The 17,244-nt window shown below is 55.1% G+C and overlaps 6 protein-coding genes across 6 annotated transcripts; 4 read left to right on the forward strand and 2 right to left on the reverse strand.

Annotated features, from left to right (window-relative positions):
• Nucleotides 1-614: 614 nt before the first annotated feature.
• On the forward strand, nucleotides 615-3,321 carry E0L32_001897 (uncharacterized protein; the record flags this gene model as incomplete). The annotated part of the gene is made up of 4 exons (XM_031136027.1): nucleotides 615-704; nucleotides 782-877; nucleotides 937-2,008; nucleotides 2,066-3,321. The coding sequence occupies 4 exons, from the start codon at nucleotides 615-617 to the stop codon at nucleotides 3,319-3,321; spliced, it is 2,514 nt and encodes an 837-aa protein (XP_030990033.1).
• Nucleotides 3,322-4,108: 787 nt separating this feature from the next.
• On the reverse strand, nucleotides 4,109-6,277 carry E0L32_001898 (uncharacterized protein; the record flags this gene model as incomplete). Its single annotated transcript, XM_031136028.1, has 4 exons — nucleotides 4,109-4,642; nucleotides 4,745-5,347; nucleotides 5,412-5,492; nucleotides 5,570-6,277. 4 exons carry the CDS (start codon nucleotides 6,275-6,277, stop codon nucleotides 4,109-4,111), a joined length of 1,926 nt encoding a protein of 641 aa, XP_030990034.1.
• A 1,678-nt stretch (nucleotides 6,278-7,955) lies between these two features.
• Nucleotides 7,956-9,162, forward strand: E0L32_001899 (uncharacterized protein; the record flags this gene model as incomplete). Its single annotated transcript, XM_031136029.1, has 3 exons — nucleotides 7,956-8,264; nucleotides 8,339-8,986; nucleotides 9,052-9,162. 3 exons carry the CDS (start codon nucleotides 7,956-7,958, stop codon nucleotides 9,160-9,162), a joined length of 1,068 nt encoding a protein of 355 aa, XP_030990035.1.
• Nucleotides 9,163-11,789: 2,627 nt separating this feature from the next.
• Nucleotides 11,790-13,468, forward strand: E0L32_001900 (uncharacterized protein; the record flags this gene model as incomplete). Its single annotated transcript, XM_031136030.1, has 3 exons — nucleotides 11,790-12,881; nucleotides 12,960-13,038; nucleotides 13,131-13,468. 3 exons carry the CDS (start codon nucleotides 11,790-11,792, stop codon nucleotides 13,466-13,468), a joined length of 1,509 nt encoding a protein of 502 aa, XP_030990036.1.
• A 1,594-nt stretch (nucleotides 13,469-15,062) lies between these two features.
• Nucleotides 15,063-16,136, forward strand: E0L32_001901 (uncharacterized protein; the record flags this gene model as incomplete). Its single annotated transcript, XM_031136032.1, has 2 exons — nucleotides 15,063-15,409; nucleotides 15,485-16,136. 2 exons carry the CDS (start codon nucleotides 15,063-15,065, stop codon nucleotides 16,134-16,136), a joined length of 999 nt encoding a protein of 332 aa, XP_030990037.1.
• A 55-nt stretch (nucleotides 16,137-16,191) lies between these two features.
• Nucleotides 16,192-16,778, reverse strand: E0L32_001902 (uncharacterized protein; the record flags this gene model as incomplete). Its single annotated transcript, XM_031136033.1, has 3 exons — nucleotides 16,192-16,292; nucleotides 16,346-16,420; nucleotides 16,490-16,778. 3 exons carry the CDS (start codon nucleotides 16,776-16,778, stop codon nucleotides 16,192-16,194), a joined length of 465 nt encoding a protein of 154 aa, XP_030990038.1.
• Nucleotides 16,779-17,244: the final 466 nt, after the last annotated feature.

Genomic DNA, 17,244 nt, shown 5'->3' on the forward strand with positions numbered 1-17,244 from the left:
CTCACGGGCTTGGTCATTTACCTGCTCTCTCCCTTCCCCCTCTTTCCTCTCCGTCCCAGTGTTTGAACTGGCTGGGCGACGTGTCGATTCTTGAGAGAAAATCCGCAACTACACTGTTCTCCGTGGCCGGACTTTGAGAAGCGCCCGCTGCCCATCTGTCATTCTTGGCCTTGACCCCTCGTGTTCCTTATCGCGATTGTTAAGAATTCAGGTCCCAACCCCACGGGCAACCACCACCACCACTGACTTCAACTCTCCGTACTTTACAGTATCGCTCTTCACAACCACCGTAAAACACTTCCCCCTCCACTACTTCCTGTCAACCCAGGCGCACGCTTCGACCGCGAAACACATTCACTTCTTGCCAGTGCCTCGCTCGCTCTCACTCCTCCTCCCGCGACTTTCCCCTACAACCACAAGGCGCGCGCCTCTTGCACGACAACGCCCCCCCTCGACCTCACTCTTCCTGTCCCAAGGAGCCCTACCGCTGCGGCCTATACCGATGTCACACGCCGAGGCTGTATGATGTCCTGTTCCACCGCTCATTCTGCGTGCCTTCCTCATTTTCTGTTCTCAATCCTCAACACGGGGGGCTTAAGAATCAGTTGCCAAAGATGAAGACAGCCTTCCCCAGAAAATTCAAGAGCCTTCGGGAAAAGAATGGCAGCGAGCGTCGTAGCAAGTCCTCGGAACCTGGCCAAAGGGTAAGTCTTTCACGTTCGCGGTGCCCCTGGTAGAAGAACCCCTGGCTATGAGTCGCTGACCACACCGAGCGACGCAGGTGCGCCCTCTTTCCACCGAAGCCTTCCTATCACTCTTCAAGCCTGATTCCTCCAAACATGCTGCAAAGTCCGAGGAGGAGAAGGAGAGCGCAAAGGTTAGTATGGTCGGTTGGTCTGCAGGCGCCAATCCCACGCTGACAGAAAACACAAATAGATCGACGATGTGCTGGCCCAGCTCGAGGACTCAAACATGCACCACATCCCAAGAGAACATGTGCGGTTTGCTCTCTCTTCGCAGTATGCCGAGGGCAGTGTGTCAAAGGCCGTCGAGGTCCTCAAGCTTCAGCAGCAGGCCTTCTCAGGCATCATCCTACCATACCAGCCCAATGTTGCCATGGTAGGCGCTGAGAACAGGTGCAACGTCACTTGTTACTTGGACTCGTTACTGTTCGCCATGTTTGCCAAGCTCGAGGCTTTCGAATGCATGCTGAAGAACGATTCCAAAGAGCAAACTCAACAGCAGTTGGCTGCGTTGTTGCGACTGTATGTCAACATGTTGCGGAGCGGGAAAATGATCCATGCAGATCTGGTTAGTATTGTCACGGAATGGCGACTGTTCACATGCGACATTGTAGCTGATGCCGTCCAGATTGAACGCATCCAGAATGCTTTGGCAGCCTGCGGATGGAAGGATGCCCAGCTGCTTGAACAGCAGGACACCTCGGAGGCCTTCGCTTTTATCACCGAGACCTTGCAACTACCCCTTCTCACGCTCCAGGTTGACTTGTTCCATCAAGGCAAGCACGACGACGACGATCACAAGGTCGTGTATGAGCGTCTGCTCAACCTTGCTGTCCCTCCCGACCCTGAAGGGAAAGGAATCAAATTGGAGGACTGTCTAGAAGACTACTTCAATACAAGGGTCGACGTTTCACGAGACAGCCTCGACGAGAAGCCTGCAGACGCGCTTGCCGAGCACCACGAGAATATACTGCATCTCGTTAGTAGGGCAGAAGACCCTGAAGCTGCTGACCATCTCGGCCCCCCACCTCCGCGAAGACGCTGGACCTTGGCTGAACCTGCATCGGAGAGCTCGTCCTCGGAGCATCGACCAGCGAACCGACACCGGTCCACGAGCATTATCCAGCGGATTGTTATAGATGAAGAAGGCAAAAAGGGCCACGTTGAAGAGGATCCTGCAACTCTGCTCCAGAAAGTGAAACGTCAAGGCTCCACAGTTGTCAAGGCAGTCACAATACCTGCCTGGCAGTTCTTCAAGCTGATCCGTAAGTTTTTGCGTCTCTATTTCATCCAATCATCTCGATTTGGCTAACACGTCTCAGCGTGGCACTCTACATCGCATAGCGAGCCCCGGAGCGACGTCGAGGTTGTGAGGCATCTGAACCAAAAGCCAGTGGTCGGTATATGTCTCAAACGATACATGATGACCGAGTCTGGCCAGCCAAAGAGACATAACACCTTCATCGATATCCCTGACAGCTTGCGGCTCCCGCATTTCATGATGGTTGACGACCTGAAGATCAACGAGTCAAACGAGCTCAACACAGAGTACAAACTCGTCCTTCAATCTGTCGTATGCCATAGAGGAGATTCGCTACACAGTGGGCACTACATTGCATTTGCGAGAGTGAATCCGAAGCTCTTGACGGATAATAGGAGACATCAAGCTGACCCGCCCCCCGATTACGAGGATGCGCAATGGGTCAAGTTTGACGATCTAATGGTGGAGCAGAGAGTCACCTTCGTAGATGATATCCGGCAGGCCCTGAAGGAGGAAATGCCATACTTGTTGTTCTACCAAATCTTGCCTATGGTAGACATAACAACGACGTCGACCGAAGACGACAATGATAACGAGCCCCCGTCATACGATGATTCGACACTCCATGTCAATGGGGCACAGTCGCCAATACCAGATTCGGAATCCCGAGCCCTGTCTCGGCGTACTAGCGGCTACTTCGATAACACAGCGCTGACAAACTCGACTGTACCCAGTGTTCGCTTCTCGGCCGAACTGGAGCGACCATCTCGATTGAGCGTCGACGAGGAGCCGTACGCAGCAGCGACGCATCTGAAAGCGGGTACCTCGAGAAGAGGCAGCCTGGCAGTCTCCGAGCCGTACGGTATTAGCCCTGCCGTCACTCCGGAGTCACGGTCGCCGGCACTCACGCCCAGCGAGGAGACCACAGCGCAGAGGCTGTCCAGAGCTGCCGCCAAGTTTGCCAAGCCCAACAACAGGAGCCGCCCAGGCAGTCAAGCCGGCGAAGGCCGCATAAGCCTGACCATGTCTCGCATTGGTGGCCTTATGCGCTCAAGCAAGGATCCACTGCGCGTGTCTGAAGATGGCGCGGAGACCATCGCGACCATCGCGACCACGGCGACCGATGTGTCCAATGCGCCCATCACAGCGGTGGCGTCTGAGCCACTCTTGTCCGCCATGGCGGACGAGAAGGAGGAGAAGCACCACCATCATCACTACCACCGCCCGCATCGGAGTAAGGGCAAGAACCGTACTGGGGACAAGACCAAGGAGAAAGACAAGGCCGGCGTGCCGGAGCGAGAGTGCGTGGTTATGTAGAAGGGCAAAGAATCCGATCATCCTCGTCGGATGGGCGGTGCCATGACTGGCAGACCTCTCGTGCCAGCATGCCAGAGAAGGATACTAACGCCCCGGGCTTCCAGGGGGCGACTTGGGATGTGAAAAAAAATGACTTTGCAAGAGAAGTAATGTCTCGTGATGATACCATGGTTTAGAATTGGGGGATATCGGCTACTGGCTGGGAGACGGAGCACGGCATCCATCATGCCGACCGGCCGGGCCGGCGTACACGACTGATTTGGGGACATTGTTTAGCGGGCGCTGAGAAAAGATCCTCCCAGATATGAGGAGGGTATGATAACAGGGTACAGCATAGCGATAAGTTTTGCTTTTTTTATTCTCGTCCCTGCTTCCTCTTAGAGAAGTACACGGGGGACACTGCGCGAAGCCGAGATACTCTTGCAAGATCATGTGGGAGCCTCGGATAATGGATGATGAAGGCAAAGGCAGCCAAAAAATGAAAACGACCTCCCAACAGAGAAGCTCTGGTTGGTACTTTGAGATATCGTACTCGGCCCTGATTTCGTGAGTTGTGAATTTCGTATCTCTCTGCTGTCTCAAATGAACGCAAACTAGGTCCTGCCACACTGACTGGTATTTGTGGCCTCTGAGCAATTGATAAAAGCAAAGTCAACGCAATGCATGAACATCCGGGCAGTGGCAGCACAGGATTGTATAGAAGCAGTTCCTCCTCCTCCCAGCCCACAGGTACCCCGCCCGCCCTCGTCCTTATCCTTGCCCCGGTTCGCTACCTATCCTTCCCACCTCAGTCCTCATCTGCCACCTTGTCCGCCACCATGTCCGCGGCCGTGTTGACCACCTTCTCCGGCGGCCGCAGCGGCGACTCGACGCCCGTGCCGCTCGGGACCGGCGTGCCGGAGGCGGCAGGAGCGCCCGTCGCCGCGCCGGTGGCCGTCTGCGGCTCCGCGGGGCTCGACAGGCCCGGCATGGGGCTCATGTTGCCGCTGCCGCCGCCGCCGCCGCCGCCGCCGGCCACGGCGTAGATGCCGCCGCTCTGGGGCACGGGGATCTTGATGTCCTCGGGGCTGCCGGGGACGAGGTTGGGGTCGAGCCCGGGGATGTGGACGCGCTTGGCCTCGTTCTGGTAGGCGGCGGGGATGATCTCGATGATCTCGTCGCGCGGGAACTTGAGCTTGGGGATGTCCATGGTGGAGCAGTGCATGAGGTAGGCGTAGAGGACGCGCAGGACCGACTCGTGGGCGATGATGAGCAGGTCGTTTTGCTCGCGCTCGAGCTCGAGGATGATGGGCTCTAGGCGGACGGCTAGGTCGTGGTACGACTGTCCGCGTGGGTACGTTAGTAAAGCAGGATCATCATCACATCCCCTTTCTGTTCCAAATAGGGAAACGGAGGGGGGAGGGCCTTTTTCTTTTTTTCATACCTCGGCTCGAGGGTAACGATGATGATAAGGGTCGACTTCGTGTCGCTCAACTTCCTCGGGATACAATGCACGAATGGCCCTCTCCGACATCTTCTCGCAGACCCCTGGGTTCAGCTGGCTCATCTGCGACCTCTGCCGAACCTTGTAGCCCTTCTCCTTGAGGTAGTCTGCCGTCTGTATGGTCCGCAGCCTCGTCGAAGTCCAGACCGTCAGCGGGCGCAGTGGAAAGTCGGCCTTGCTGTTGCCCAGCATGGCCTGGCGCTCCTGTTCACGGTGCTGAAGGAGAGTCTCGGACATCTTGGCGGCGTATGCCCGGCCTTCTTCGCCAAGAGGAGCATCTGCCTTGAACGAGTCCTCCTCTGTCGTCGTGCCGGCCCGGACAAAGAAGGTCGTCCTCGACTTGATGTGCAGGTTGGTCAGGTAGAATACTATTCTGTGCGAGAGGTAGCCAAACGACACATTGTTGTAGAAGAACTTCTGGCCCGCGTTGATCATCTTGACGTAGTTGAGCTCCTTCTCCTCCATGGTCTCGAAGACGGGAATCTTGGCACCTATCCGCTTGAGATACAGGCGTGCTGCCTCGTCTGGATCCATGCCGGCGAACTGTGAGAGAAGAGTGAGCACAACGGTATTTGTCGGAACCTGCATACGCAAACAGAATACATACGTCTGGAGAAGATATCTTGACATTGCGAGCATTCTCTGTCAAGATGCGCTCGTCGTCAACATAGGATTCGAGGAAGAGTGTCTATTGAGAAGCTGGTGTCAGCAAGCCTTGTTCGCCCCTACGACCATATGCTGTTTCGAAAGTCAGTGCCGGCATACCTGGACGTCATGTTTTGAGAATTCCTTGGCCAGCGAGCGTCTGCCGCTAGCCGTAGGGTTCACGGCATCGTAGATGGCGACCTGGCCGTTCTCGTGATTCAGCCAGGCGTAGATGTCCTCGCGGCATTTCTTCAAGATCTTTTGGCGAAGCATGACTGAGGATGGCGAGGCGTGCGGGAAGAAATAGTCGTCGGGCACGGCGCCTCCCGGCACGGTGGCTCGACGGTAGTCTCCGAGGTGAAAGATGCGCGTCTTGACGCCGAGCCAGGAGAGATAGCGAGCCATAGAGACGCAGATGTGGGTTTTGCCGCGGGCCGGAAGGCCGACCATGACGATGACTATGCGGCCCGAGTGGAAGAGGCGCCCGGACATGGTGCTGTACAGCTGAGCCGGAGCCAAGGCGTTGCCATCGTTGGTGACATCGTGGATGCCATCAATAAACGTCGAGCTTTTGCGACGGTAGCGCGGGGCGTTGGCCGCGATTTCGGCCGTACTGTCCTGGTCAGCTTGGGCAACGGGATCGAGTGCATCAGCAAGTTCAGGCCGGGGGTGGAGATCGGGTCTCAGGGAAGTGGGAGAGAAAGGCTGGGCTGAGGAGAGTTTTGCAGAGATTGCCTCGCGATCGGCTTCCGCAGAAACCATAGACTCGGTGGGGATGTCTTCATCGCTGTCCCCCACGGAGCTACTTGATGGCGTCGCAGGAGGCATGATGGAGGTGGCGGAGAGTTGGGTCTCATGGCTTGCAAGACATAACAGAGGACCTCAAGCCAAAGTAAAGGGACGTTGAGAAGCAACCGCGAAAGCTGATCAAGCACGAGGGGGGCAAAAGCCCGGAAGGTTCAACTTACAGGAGAGTGTCCATGTCGATGACAGGCAGTCACAACTGCACTGAATATCCGAGATCTTATAAATACCAACCCGTCGCTATCGCAATCTGTACTTCAAACAGCGCCTGGAAGTTATCTGGGTTGGATAGCCGCAGAATCGGCGGCGCGCTTCCTCAATAGCAGGATTGTGTCATTTGAAGTTGAGCTGAACCTTTCTCCCTTTGAGCCTTTGATAGCCTTGTGAGCACTGCTGGCTGGATTTGTGGTTCAAGTCTGATGGATAGGTGAGGAGAACGGCTAGACCCAGTTGAAGAGCCTCGAGACAATCCACAAGATCTCTGGAAGCCTGCCTGAGTGATAGTTGCGACTTATGTGACGGAAGTCTGAGGAGTCCCGAAGGCTCGCCGCAATCCCGGTTTAAATCGGGTCAGAATGGATGGTTCTCTTCCACTGGACCGTCTCCGGGTCCCGGGAGTGTGTGCTTGGACAGTCCTAGCAGGAAATGTCCGTCAAATATGCTCGGAGACAGGGATGAAGGCTTGGATGCAGGCCTTGAACAGAGCAGAGCAATGCGGCCGTACAAGAATAGCGACGCTGGTTCGCGACGAGTATGTGTCAATCGGTATCTGCTTGCGCTTCTATCGCTACTGACGCCAGTACCGTGGAACAAGTCGGCACACGAGCGGGCGATAGTTTCCGCAAGCCCACTGACTTCATCGAAGCACGACGGCCACTGGCCCAGCACTTCGTAGCTGATTCTTTGGTGGGGCACAGACCGGGCAGATTTCAGATTTCCCTTCCTACGGCGGGCATATCTTGGATGATAAAAAGACCCCCAGGCGGGCGAGTAGATCAAAATGGTGTAAAGGCTAGGTAGCAGATAGGTGAAGCCATACTTCCTGCACTGGAGAAGGGGCAACGAAATAAATGGGCAAATAGATATAGCATCAATCCATTAAAGGGAATGAATGCCCTCAAAGGATTGCTTTTGTCATTCCTTTTTCATCTTGTCCCGCTGTATGATACAACAAGTACAGGCAAAAGTGAAGGCTGCACTCGTTCTTCACATCAGGTCGGTGTTAGATCAACCCCGAGGCGTTGGACTGAAAGCCTCACGTTTCTGCGGTCGCTCAAAAAATGTTAGTGCTGGGAATCAGTGGACTGTCTACTGGTCATTTGGCCTCTGAGGGGTGCACGCACCACCCTGCACCCAGCCAAAATCCAGCCGGCCAACCAAGATTGGCCGAGCCTCCCCTTGTCGTCAGTGCTCACTCTTCGCTTGAGAGCTTTTGAAATTTTTGGACCTCAGCTCCATCTTTGAACTCCATCTCCAGTGCAGCAATCTTCCTCTGGCCATCACCCCCCAGGCCAAGGCTGCGCATCAACCTCTCCCCATCCTACTCCTCGACTCGGCTTCGCAAGTCTCTGTCAGACTTTTCACTCGTGTGAACGAGCTGCTCTCACGGCCTCTCCCGCACGCCAACTAGTCGATCGTCCCTGACTTCCTCCTCAATCCCCTTTCACCTCGGCACGTCTGGTCGCGCATCTCGACATCCAAAATGGCATCATCCACGAGCTCGCCTTTGGCGTTCCTCTCCAACAATCCCCTCTCACAGTCTGTTTCCGATGTCCTGAGGTCCTTCTCAGACCGCCGGGCCAAGCTTGGCCTGTCCAACCCGGGCTCAGTCGAAAACTTGGCCAAGGAGGTCCAGCGCGATGTCCTCCTCAACAACTACATGTTCACTGGCCTCCGCGGCGATCTCACCAAGATCTTCAGCTTCTCTCCCCTCTTCCAGGCCTCTCACCAGTTTGCCATTGGCGAGCGATTGAACCCATATACTTTCGCAACGCTCTATGGCTCCAACAAGGTTCGTTGGACAGGATCGCGTGCCGCTCTGGCCCTAGTCTTCTTCTTCGGCACCTAACCGTTTTAAAAACACAGGTCTTCCTCCAGGGAAACATCGACAACGAGGGCCAGCTCTCTGCCCGCTTCAACTGGCGATGGTCGGATTCTTTCGTCACCAAGTCCCAGGTCCAGATTGCTCCCGGCACTGGCCAGGACATGGCCCAGTTCGAGCACGAGTACAACGGCAGGGACTTTGTCGCCTCCCTCAAGATGCTGCAGCCCTCCTTCCTCGAGTCCGGCCTGACTGGCATTTTCATAGGTAGTTACATGCAGTCGGTCACCCCCAAGCTCGCCTTGGGTATGGAGGGAATCTGGCAGCGCGCCGGTCTCTCGCAGGGCCCCGAGACCGCCGTCTCTTACTGCGCCAGGTACAAGACGGAGGATTGGATTGCCACAGCCCAGCTCCAGGCCCAGGGAGCCTTCAACGCCACCTTCTGGAGGCGACTGACCGATAGGGTCCAGGCCGGTGTCGACATGACCCTCTCGGTCGCCCCCAGTGCTAACCCCATGATGGGCGGCGGCTTGCAGAAGGATGGTATCACCACTCTGGGCGCCAAGTACGACTTCCGAATGTCGACCTTCCGTGCCCAGATCGACTCCAAGGGCAAGCTTGGCGTCCTGCTGGAGAAGCGCATTGCTGCCCCGGTCACCATGACCTTTGCCGCCGATGTCGACCACGCTACTGTAAGTTGATCCAGTCCCGTTTCGACCAATGTCGTCGTCCTCGACAGCACTAACAACCTATGCAGCAAGCTGCCAAGATCGGCCTCGGCATCTCCATCGAGGCTGGCGGTGAGGAATTGCAGGAGCAGCAGGAGGCACTGGGTGTGCAGCCGACCTCGCCCAACATCCCCTTCTAAGGGCTGTCCCTCATCCTCTTGATGAGTCAAGGCTAGCGGCCTCTCGGAAGCCCTGTCTTGCGCCGTCCTGTGTCCACCCGGCATTCTTTATCGACCAATATCCAGACAGCATACGACTTCGCATACCCTGGTGCTCCCCTTTCTTCCTGATTATCTTTGTTTTACTATGTTTCGATGGCAGTGTTTCGGCGGCGGGCTGGCTGGGTCTTTGCATAACATCATGAGTATAGAGCTTTTTTCATGATTTTCTTCAAACCCTTCGATAATCCGCGTGTGGTCCGCTCGCATGGACGAATCAGTCGAGCCGTCTGCTGGGCGGGGCGCGCAGCAGGCTTTGTATTATAGATCCACCGAGCACCGGTATGGCTGGACGGTGGTATGAGTGTGAGAGTGAGAGAAAAAGAGAGAGCAGGTGGCAGCCTTGTGGCTCGTGTATGGGTACAGACCCGGGATGAGCGTGTGTGTACACGGTTATGTTGTAGCATTTCTGGTGTATCTGACAGGATCGACTATCCCTGACGACACCCCTCATGTTTAGCAGGAGCAGTGTCCATTGTACAAAATAAAAAGCAGTTTGAATGAGTTGCATTTGCCATATCACTTTCATGGCTGTTAATGTACGTATATACAGGGGTCAAATGTCACGACGACCACGTCCACATCTGGGTATTGCTCAGCCAATGGGGATAGCAACATGAAATTGGTACAGGGTTGCTGGTCTGACTCTACCTCAGCATCCAAGGGGACAGCAGAGATTCAGCCCGAAGGCCAAGGTACCTACTATGTCTGCTGCAGGGTAATTGGAGGCTCGAGATCTGGTCAACATCAACCTCTAGGCTTGTACAAATGTAAATGAGGAATCACATGGCCGGTATCTGTGGTTCCAATCACGGCGGAGAGGCATTCGGCCCCCAAAGGAGGGGGATTCGATAACGAGGAGGGTCCGGAGTGGTGGATGAGCGCAGGCAAGGGGCTGAAGCGGTCGTACAAGGTAGAAATGCAGAAACAGATCCTGGTCTGGTCTGCATACACACCACTAACCCTTTTCTCTTGGAAAAAGAGAACAAACACACTACCAAGGCGATCGAAAGGCCCGCCGTGGGCAACAGACGAGATTGACGATGGTTAGATACTCGCCTTCGTACGAACAGTAAGTATCAGCTAAAGCAAGGAGGTGTTCGTCTCGAACGACGCCTTCTTCTCTTCGTCGTGATACCGCGCTTAATTCAGCTGCGAAGCAAGCGGTGTCCAAGCGCGGGCCGTGAAACTCTAGTGCAGATGCAGCATAAAAGGACAGGAATCACACCCAATCCTGCGGAAGCCGGGGGGAGGCGTTGACGGCGTTTATTTTGGGACGAGCTACAGGCGGCCATCGCTTTTTTGGTCGGACTCTTGAGCACAGCCCACCTCGCTTCCCTCGCCTGGCTTGGTCAATTCAGCGGATTTAACGGACAAGGCAAGTAGCGTCCGCCGCTAAGCTTTAAATAAGCGCTCCCTCCGGATACCCAACGGCCCCCGTAGCTTTGCGTGAGGTTCTCTGTTTCTGGGAGAGAAGAGAACAGCATGAGATAACTACCTGACGCGGTAGTCGGTAGGTAGCACAGCCTCTCTGGTGGTGGTGCTCCCGTGGGGACGAGTTTGCTGGATGATGGTTCGCAAGAGGTTATGTTAGGTAAGTTCCAGGTTGTTATTTCAGGTCCTCCTTCTCGGCATTGAGTACTTATGGTGTGTCTTGGGGTTCATGACAATATTGCCCGCTTCGGCCTGTGTCTGCAAACCCTGTATGATGTGTAATACAAGTAGAATACTCCAGAGCTTTTCCTTCAGCCCTGTACAGAGGTAACGTCTCCAAGTACAAGTACTCCGTAACTCGCGCGCCCTACTGGAAATTGGAATCACGGAGCATTTGCCAGCATAATCCTTGTGGCCTCGGGAATCCCTGCTCCAACACCGCACAACCACCCAGACAATCGTCGAGTTCGAGCCCGGGGGGGGGGTGCGCATGCCTGGCCGATCCTAAACCCAATTAGTTACGCCATGCGCAGGGTAAGACCACTCCAAGGCCACTTGGGCTCGCCGTCAGATTTTGGCGGCAGCAGGGGTCGCCTTTCCAGCACACAAGACGCGCCCCGCACAACTCACACAGCTCTCCCCCTATTCGCGGCATCCAGGCCTTTTGCACTGCCCATTCGCCGCCTTCCGGGGAAAGACGATGGGTGATGGCAGCATGGATGGCCAGCATGGATGGCCAGCATGGATAGCCAGCATGGGTAAAGAGTGCGTGAGAGTGGGCGCGAGAGCGAGAGAGACGGGGAGGGCCCAATTTCAGCAAGGACATGGGGGCCTTCCATCGTCTTACTATGAAGTATTCGTCTTTTAGTCCCTTGGTAATCATTTGATTCCATTTCTCCAATTCGTTGATCTTCTTCGTGAATCCCTTTTTTATTTTAAAGAATTTCTTGTGTGTTTCCATTTTTGTACTCAACTCTTGCGATTAGGCGAGAGAGGAGAGAGAGAGAGAAAGAAGAGCGCGTTCTCGCTGCTGACTCTCTGCCTCGGTCCTACATCTCACGGCTGACAGGCATATCAAGTGCCTCCTGTTCTGCCGGTGCTGCTGTTCCTCCAAGATGAGTGGTGACCAGGCGCAATACAGCACCCTCGAGGTAGCTCACAGAGCGGCGGACACGTCCCAAAAGGAGGTCTACCACGGGCAGTCCGACCTGCCCCAAGTCGTAACGCCTCACCCAGGACACGAATACTACAAGCCCGAGGATCAGGCTTCCCAGGGCCAGTACCCCACCACAGGTTATTCGGGAAATACAGGCTCTTACTATCAGAACTCGGAGCACGGCGGTAATTCTCAGTACTACCAGGGAGTACCGCAGTACCCACAGGAAGGAGGCTACGGGCAGGCGTCGCCGCCGCTTCTGGAGAAGCCCAAGGGAAAGAGGATATGTGGCTTGGCGGCCAGGACGTTCTGGATCATCGCCGCCCTCGTCGGGCTGGGGCTGGTCGCGGCCATCGTGGGCGGCGCCGTGGGCGGGACGCTGTCCAAGAACAATAGCAAGGACAGCTCTGCGCAGCAGGACAAGGGCCAGGGCGGCGGCAGCGGACAGAACTCGACGACGACCGAGCCCAACACGGTGCTCCTCGGCGACTCGAGGATAGCGGCCGCCAACTGGACGGACCAGGGCCAGTACGTCCACTACGCCGTCGTCACGCAGGACAAGTACAGCAACCTGCTCGGCTCCTTCTGGGACACGCAGAACCAGACCTGGAGCTCCGTCAACATCTCGGCCATCCTGACCAAGTCCGGGAGCCCCATCGCCGCCAAACCGGGCACGCCCCTGGCCCTCGCCTCGACGGGGTACCCGGGCTGGCGCTTCCAGCTCAACCTCTACTACCTGACGCCGAGCAACGGCGTCGGCGAGATCTACACGGGCGACCTGCAGGGCCGCCAGTGGGGGGTCGGCGCCCTCGTCAAGGAGGCACCCAAGGTCGCGGCCCCGGACAGCCAGCTCGCGGCGCTGTGGCACCGCTGCCCCTATGGCTGCTCGAACCAGCTGTACATCCTGTACGAGGACGACAAGAACGTGCTCAACCTGCTCAACTCGTCCGACTGGACGCCGACCAAGTCCATCCTGCAGGGCCTCGACCCGAGCTCGGGGTTGGCGCTCGTCCCGTTTATCTTTGATGGGGGTAGCAATGGCACCAATGCGGTACGTACCAGTGGTGGTTTCGCTGTTTCTGATTGATACTTGCTCCAGGGGACAACAAACTAATAATCTGTTGGACAGGCCGAGATGCGACTCTACTTCAACTCCGGCAACGCGCTGGACGAGCTGAAATGGAACAACAAGAAGGTGTGGGAATCAGGTAAGGACGGAGCCCCATGAAACTGCCTGCAACCGCAACTCGCACAAGCCTCCTGTACTGACCACAACCACCCCCCTTTTCCGCAACAACAGGCTATCAGATCACCAAGACCATCAGTAAGAACCCGCCGCCCCAGTACGTGGCCACGTCGTGGGACTCGTGGCAGCAGGTCATGGTCGTCACGCGCAACGCCAACGGCACGGTGTCGGGCCAGCGCTGGGACAAGGACAAGTGGAACACGGACGAGGCCATCTCGCTCGCGGGCGGGCCCGGCAACGCCACCTTTAGCTACATCGGCATGAACGGCGAGGGCCGCTTCTACGGGCTGCTCAAGGGCGAGATCCACGAGTACCGGTGGGACTTTGGCAACCCCTACGCCTTCATCTACGTGGGGACGGTGCCGGTGCCGGATCCCAAGAAGGACTCCTAGTGGCGCGGCATGGCAGGACTTGATACGAAAGAGAGGCGAGGAAAAAACGATGGCGCGAATGTATTGCCGATTAGCATTTGATCAGTTTAGCGATTTCAGAGAGCTGTTTAGCTTGCTTGGGAGCCGAGCCGGACCGGGAGCGGGAGTGGGCAAGGTGTTTCCCATTGCCAACGGTCGAGATACCCGTTTTTTTGGTTTATTTTCGTAGGATTGTGTTGGCAAATACCTGGAAATTTGAGCGGCATCGTCTTTTCTTCTCATTACAATGCAGGAGGACTCACCAGTAGTTCAGTGGCTAGATATATCCAAACATGAGATTGCCAAAGTCTTGTCCTATGGTAGTATGAAGGTGAGCTTATATCGGTACTTGGTCCACATAATGGGAGGCAAGCTGGCAAGCTACCCGGGTACTACGGGGAAGGAGTACAGTAAGCCTAGTAAAGGAAGCAAGGGGAAGAAAAAGTAAAAATCAAGAATAAGAAAACCAAGTAAAAAGATCACAGAGCCTCACCCATCTTCGGGCAAAATAAATTTTGAAAAAAAAAAAAAAAATCAAAATCGAAAAGTCCAAAAATTTACTCCGGCCGGGAATCGAACCCGGAGCACATCCTTGGGAAGGATGTATGTTCCCTCTACACCACCGGAGTGGTATTTTTCGCACGTTCAAACGGCGACTTTGGGGTCGATGACCCACTATTCAAGTATATATGCACTTGTCCACCATAGCCTCATTGTCAGGACACATTCGGCCGGGAAAGTGTCATTTCTCTGCTAGAATTCAGGGCTATAAGTGTAAAGCATGTGGAAAGCCCGTGTGAGAATGAGAAGCCGTGTTGAATTATTGTTAGTAAATAACCCGAAATAGCGATGCTATCAAGAACGGCCATGGTAAAAGGATTGTCAATACCACATTGCTTCTCAAGATAGGGGCAAGTGCTTCAACACTTCGCTATATTAATCCCAATGCATTCAACAGGGGAAGAGATGACCGATCAGCATATTTGACCTCGTTTGATCACCAGCAGTAGTTATTGGCTAAGGTAGAAATATCCATGTAGGTAGGTAGATTTTGGTCAAGGTGTAGGACTTTGGTTTAGGGAACTCAAGTACTTCTAATCACAACTTGGCTCTTGACGACTTGTACGTGGTGGCACCACGATATGCAGGTATTCTAGCGGATTTAAATGATCCTAATAAATCATCAATGTTTCAACGATAATTCTTATATACTCAAGATACTCCGTGTTTAAGCAATTGAAAATCCATGCCTTATGTTGTTCTTGCAAGCTCAGGGAGCGGTCCCCACAGTAGCTTCTGGAGTGGGGGCCGAGAATCTCCAGCTTAGGTCCAGCCCACCCTCGGTGCCTCATTCAATGTGGTCATTTGTGCTTGATACACCTGTAACCCCCCTTATAATCAGCCTCGAGATAGCAATTTATCACAGCCAGCTGAATATTTTGAGGTTTCAGGTGCCATCTACGATTGTCTTCAGCTCCTCAGCTCCTTTCCGAAAGCTGCTCTCCTTCGCGGCTCCCCCGACCCCGCTCGTTCTCGCAATTCGACTGCCCCTCCTCCGTCCCGGCATCCCGTCACGATGAGCGGCAAGGCTGACAAGATCGAGAAGATCATCTCGCGGCTCCGCGAGCGCATTGCCGACGGGCAGTTCTACGAGGCCCAGCAGCAGACGCGCGTCGTCGCCGCCCGCTACACCAAAGCGTCCAACTGGGACGCCGCCATCGACATCCTCTACAATGTCGCACAGGCGCTGCTCAAGGCCGGCCAGGGCGGCAGCGGTGGCGACCTATGCATCCTCCTCGTCGATGTGTACAAGCAGGCCGAGCTGAAGCCGGACTCGACGTCAAGGGGTCGGCTGCTGACGTGCCTGCGGTTGTTTCAGAGCGAGGAGCCGACGAGGAAGAAGTACATTGGAGAAGCCATCGGGTATGTGCCACTCTGCTAGTCACTGGGACACGGTCTGGGAAAGTGTACAATACAACTAACATGCATGCCTCGCAGTTGGTCTTCGAAGTTTGGCGAATATCCCGCTGGCGATCCCGAGATTCATCACGTTGCTGGTTCACTATATGCGGAAGAGCACGAGACATACGAGGCGGAACGGCATCTATTACTAGGTACTAGGGATTCCCCCGAGGTCCTCATCCGCATGGAGTACCAGTGGTACAAGGAGGACGAAGCCCACACTGCTCCTCTCTATGCTAGCAGAGCTGTTCTGCCGTACCTCTTGGTGGCAAACGTCAGGGCCGCCAACGCCTGCTTTCAGTACTTCACCAGCGCACTCAAGGAGGACAACAAGGGCCTCGCCGTGCAGGAGATGGAAAGCAGCAGTGCCAACGTCCCAATCTTCCCCAGCCTGCCGCTGCTGAACTTCCTCGGCCTCTTGCTGCTAGCTGTGCAGCGAGGTAGCCCTGACCTCTTCCGGCAGCTGCACACCAAGTACGCGTCGCACATTGCAGAGACAGAATGGGCCGAGCCGTTGGAGATGATTGCTGAGATGTACTTTGGCATTCAACGCCCCAGGCAGAGCAACCCCCTGATGGACATGATGGGCAGTTTGTTTGGTGGAGGAGCTGGAGGAGCGGGTGGCGCTGGAGCGAGAAAGCCGCCTGTCAGGCGGGTTGAGGCACCCGCAGCTGAGGGTTTGGACTGATGGCTATACACGCAGATCAATGTGTTATGACTGTTGATAGAAACTCGTGGGCCAGTCATAGGCGCCTGGGCATATCTTCTGCTTCATACATCCAGTTGTCTTCAGCGAGCGCTGCGACTTTGGCCCGGAGACTTGCTCTGACGGCCTCGAGAAGTTCTTATGAGAACGTCAGCACAATGCCAAAGTTGCTTGGTTTAGATTTGACCCACCTTCCGGCTGAGAAGGAACACTATTCTGGTTGATCTGGTGATGTTTAACCGCATCTGCAAGCCTTTGCCTCTCTTCTGTAACTTGGTGTTAGTGAGATCAAACACAATAATACATCGAAATGTTTGATCCTGGGTTGGACGTACTCTCGCTCTCCTGTCTGCTATCGAGCACAACCTCGTCTGGATCATCAGTGGCAGGGGTGGGAGGGTCTCCCATTTCGATATCGCCGTTCTTGTCCCGCACAACGATATCCGAGGACTCGGACTGGATGTCTGTATCCAGCCTCAATGTCTCGGCCGACGTGGATGGATTTGAAGTTGGTCGCCGGGTCAATTGGCTTTGAAAGAGGTTGCGCCGGACACTGTTAGCACCCATACGCGTCCGTGTCGGCCCCGCGCCTACAGGCTGTCTGACTGGCGGTCTCTCTGCCATGGCTACCTAGGTCTCACATGGAGATCTCATAGGGGTAGGGTAGCCAGTTCGCTTGTGAGCAGCTTAAGGGTTCAATTTGATTATGTTTCCAGAAGTGATGGGGTCGTACTGCAGGCTGAATGATGTGCTGTGTGTAGGCGTTTAAGAGTGGTCTAAGCAAGTGGAAATGGAGGGGTTACACAGCTACCTATCCCTTCTGTTGAAAATGTTCTAAGTGGAAAGCGAGGGACCTGGTGTGAAGCCAGGTACGAATGTTGACTGGAAAAGCTACTGTCAACTCTTCTCACAAGGCATTGGAGAATTATAAAAAAAAAAAAGAACATGTACAATATGTTACTTTTCTGAGTCTTGAGAATGCCATTGTTGCCATTATTTTGCCTGGCTTATTCGTGTATCCTGGGCGACAACACGGCCACCCCTGTCACGTGGATTCGCCTTTGAGATGTGCCCATTAAACTCGTGAACC

This window comes from Thyridium curvatum (assembly GCF_004353045.1).
Source record: "Thyridium curvatum strain D216 chromosome Unknown NODE_7_length_750237_cov_83.650653, whole genome shotgun sequence".
In the NCBI taxonomy this organism is placed as follows: Eukaryota; Fungi; Ascomycota; class Sordariomycetes; order Thyridiales; family Thyridiaceae; genus Thyridium; species Thyridium curvatum.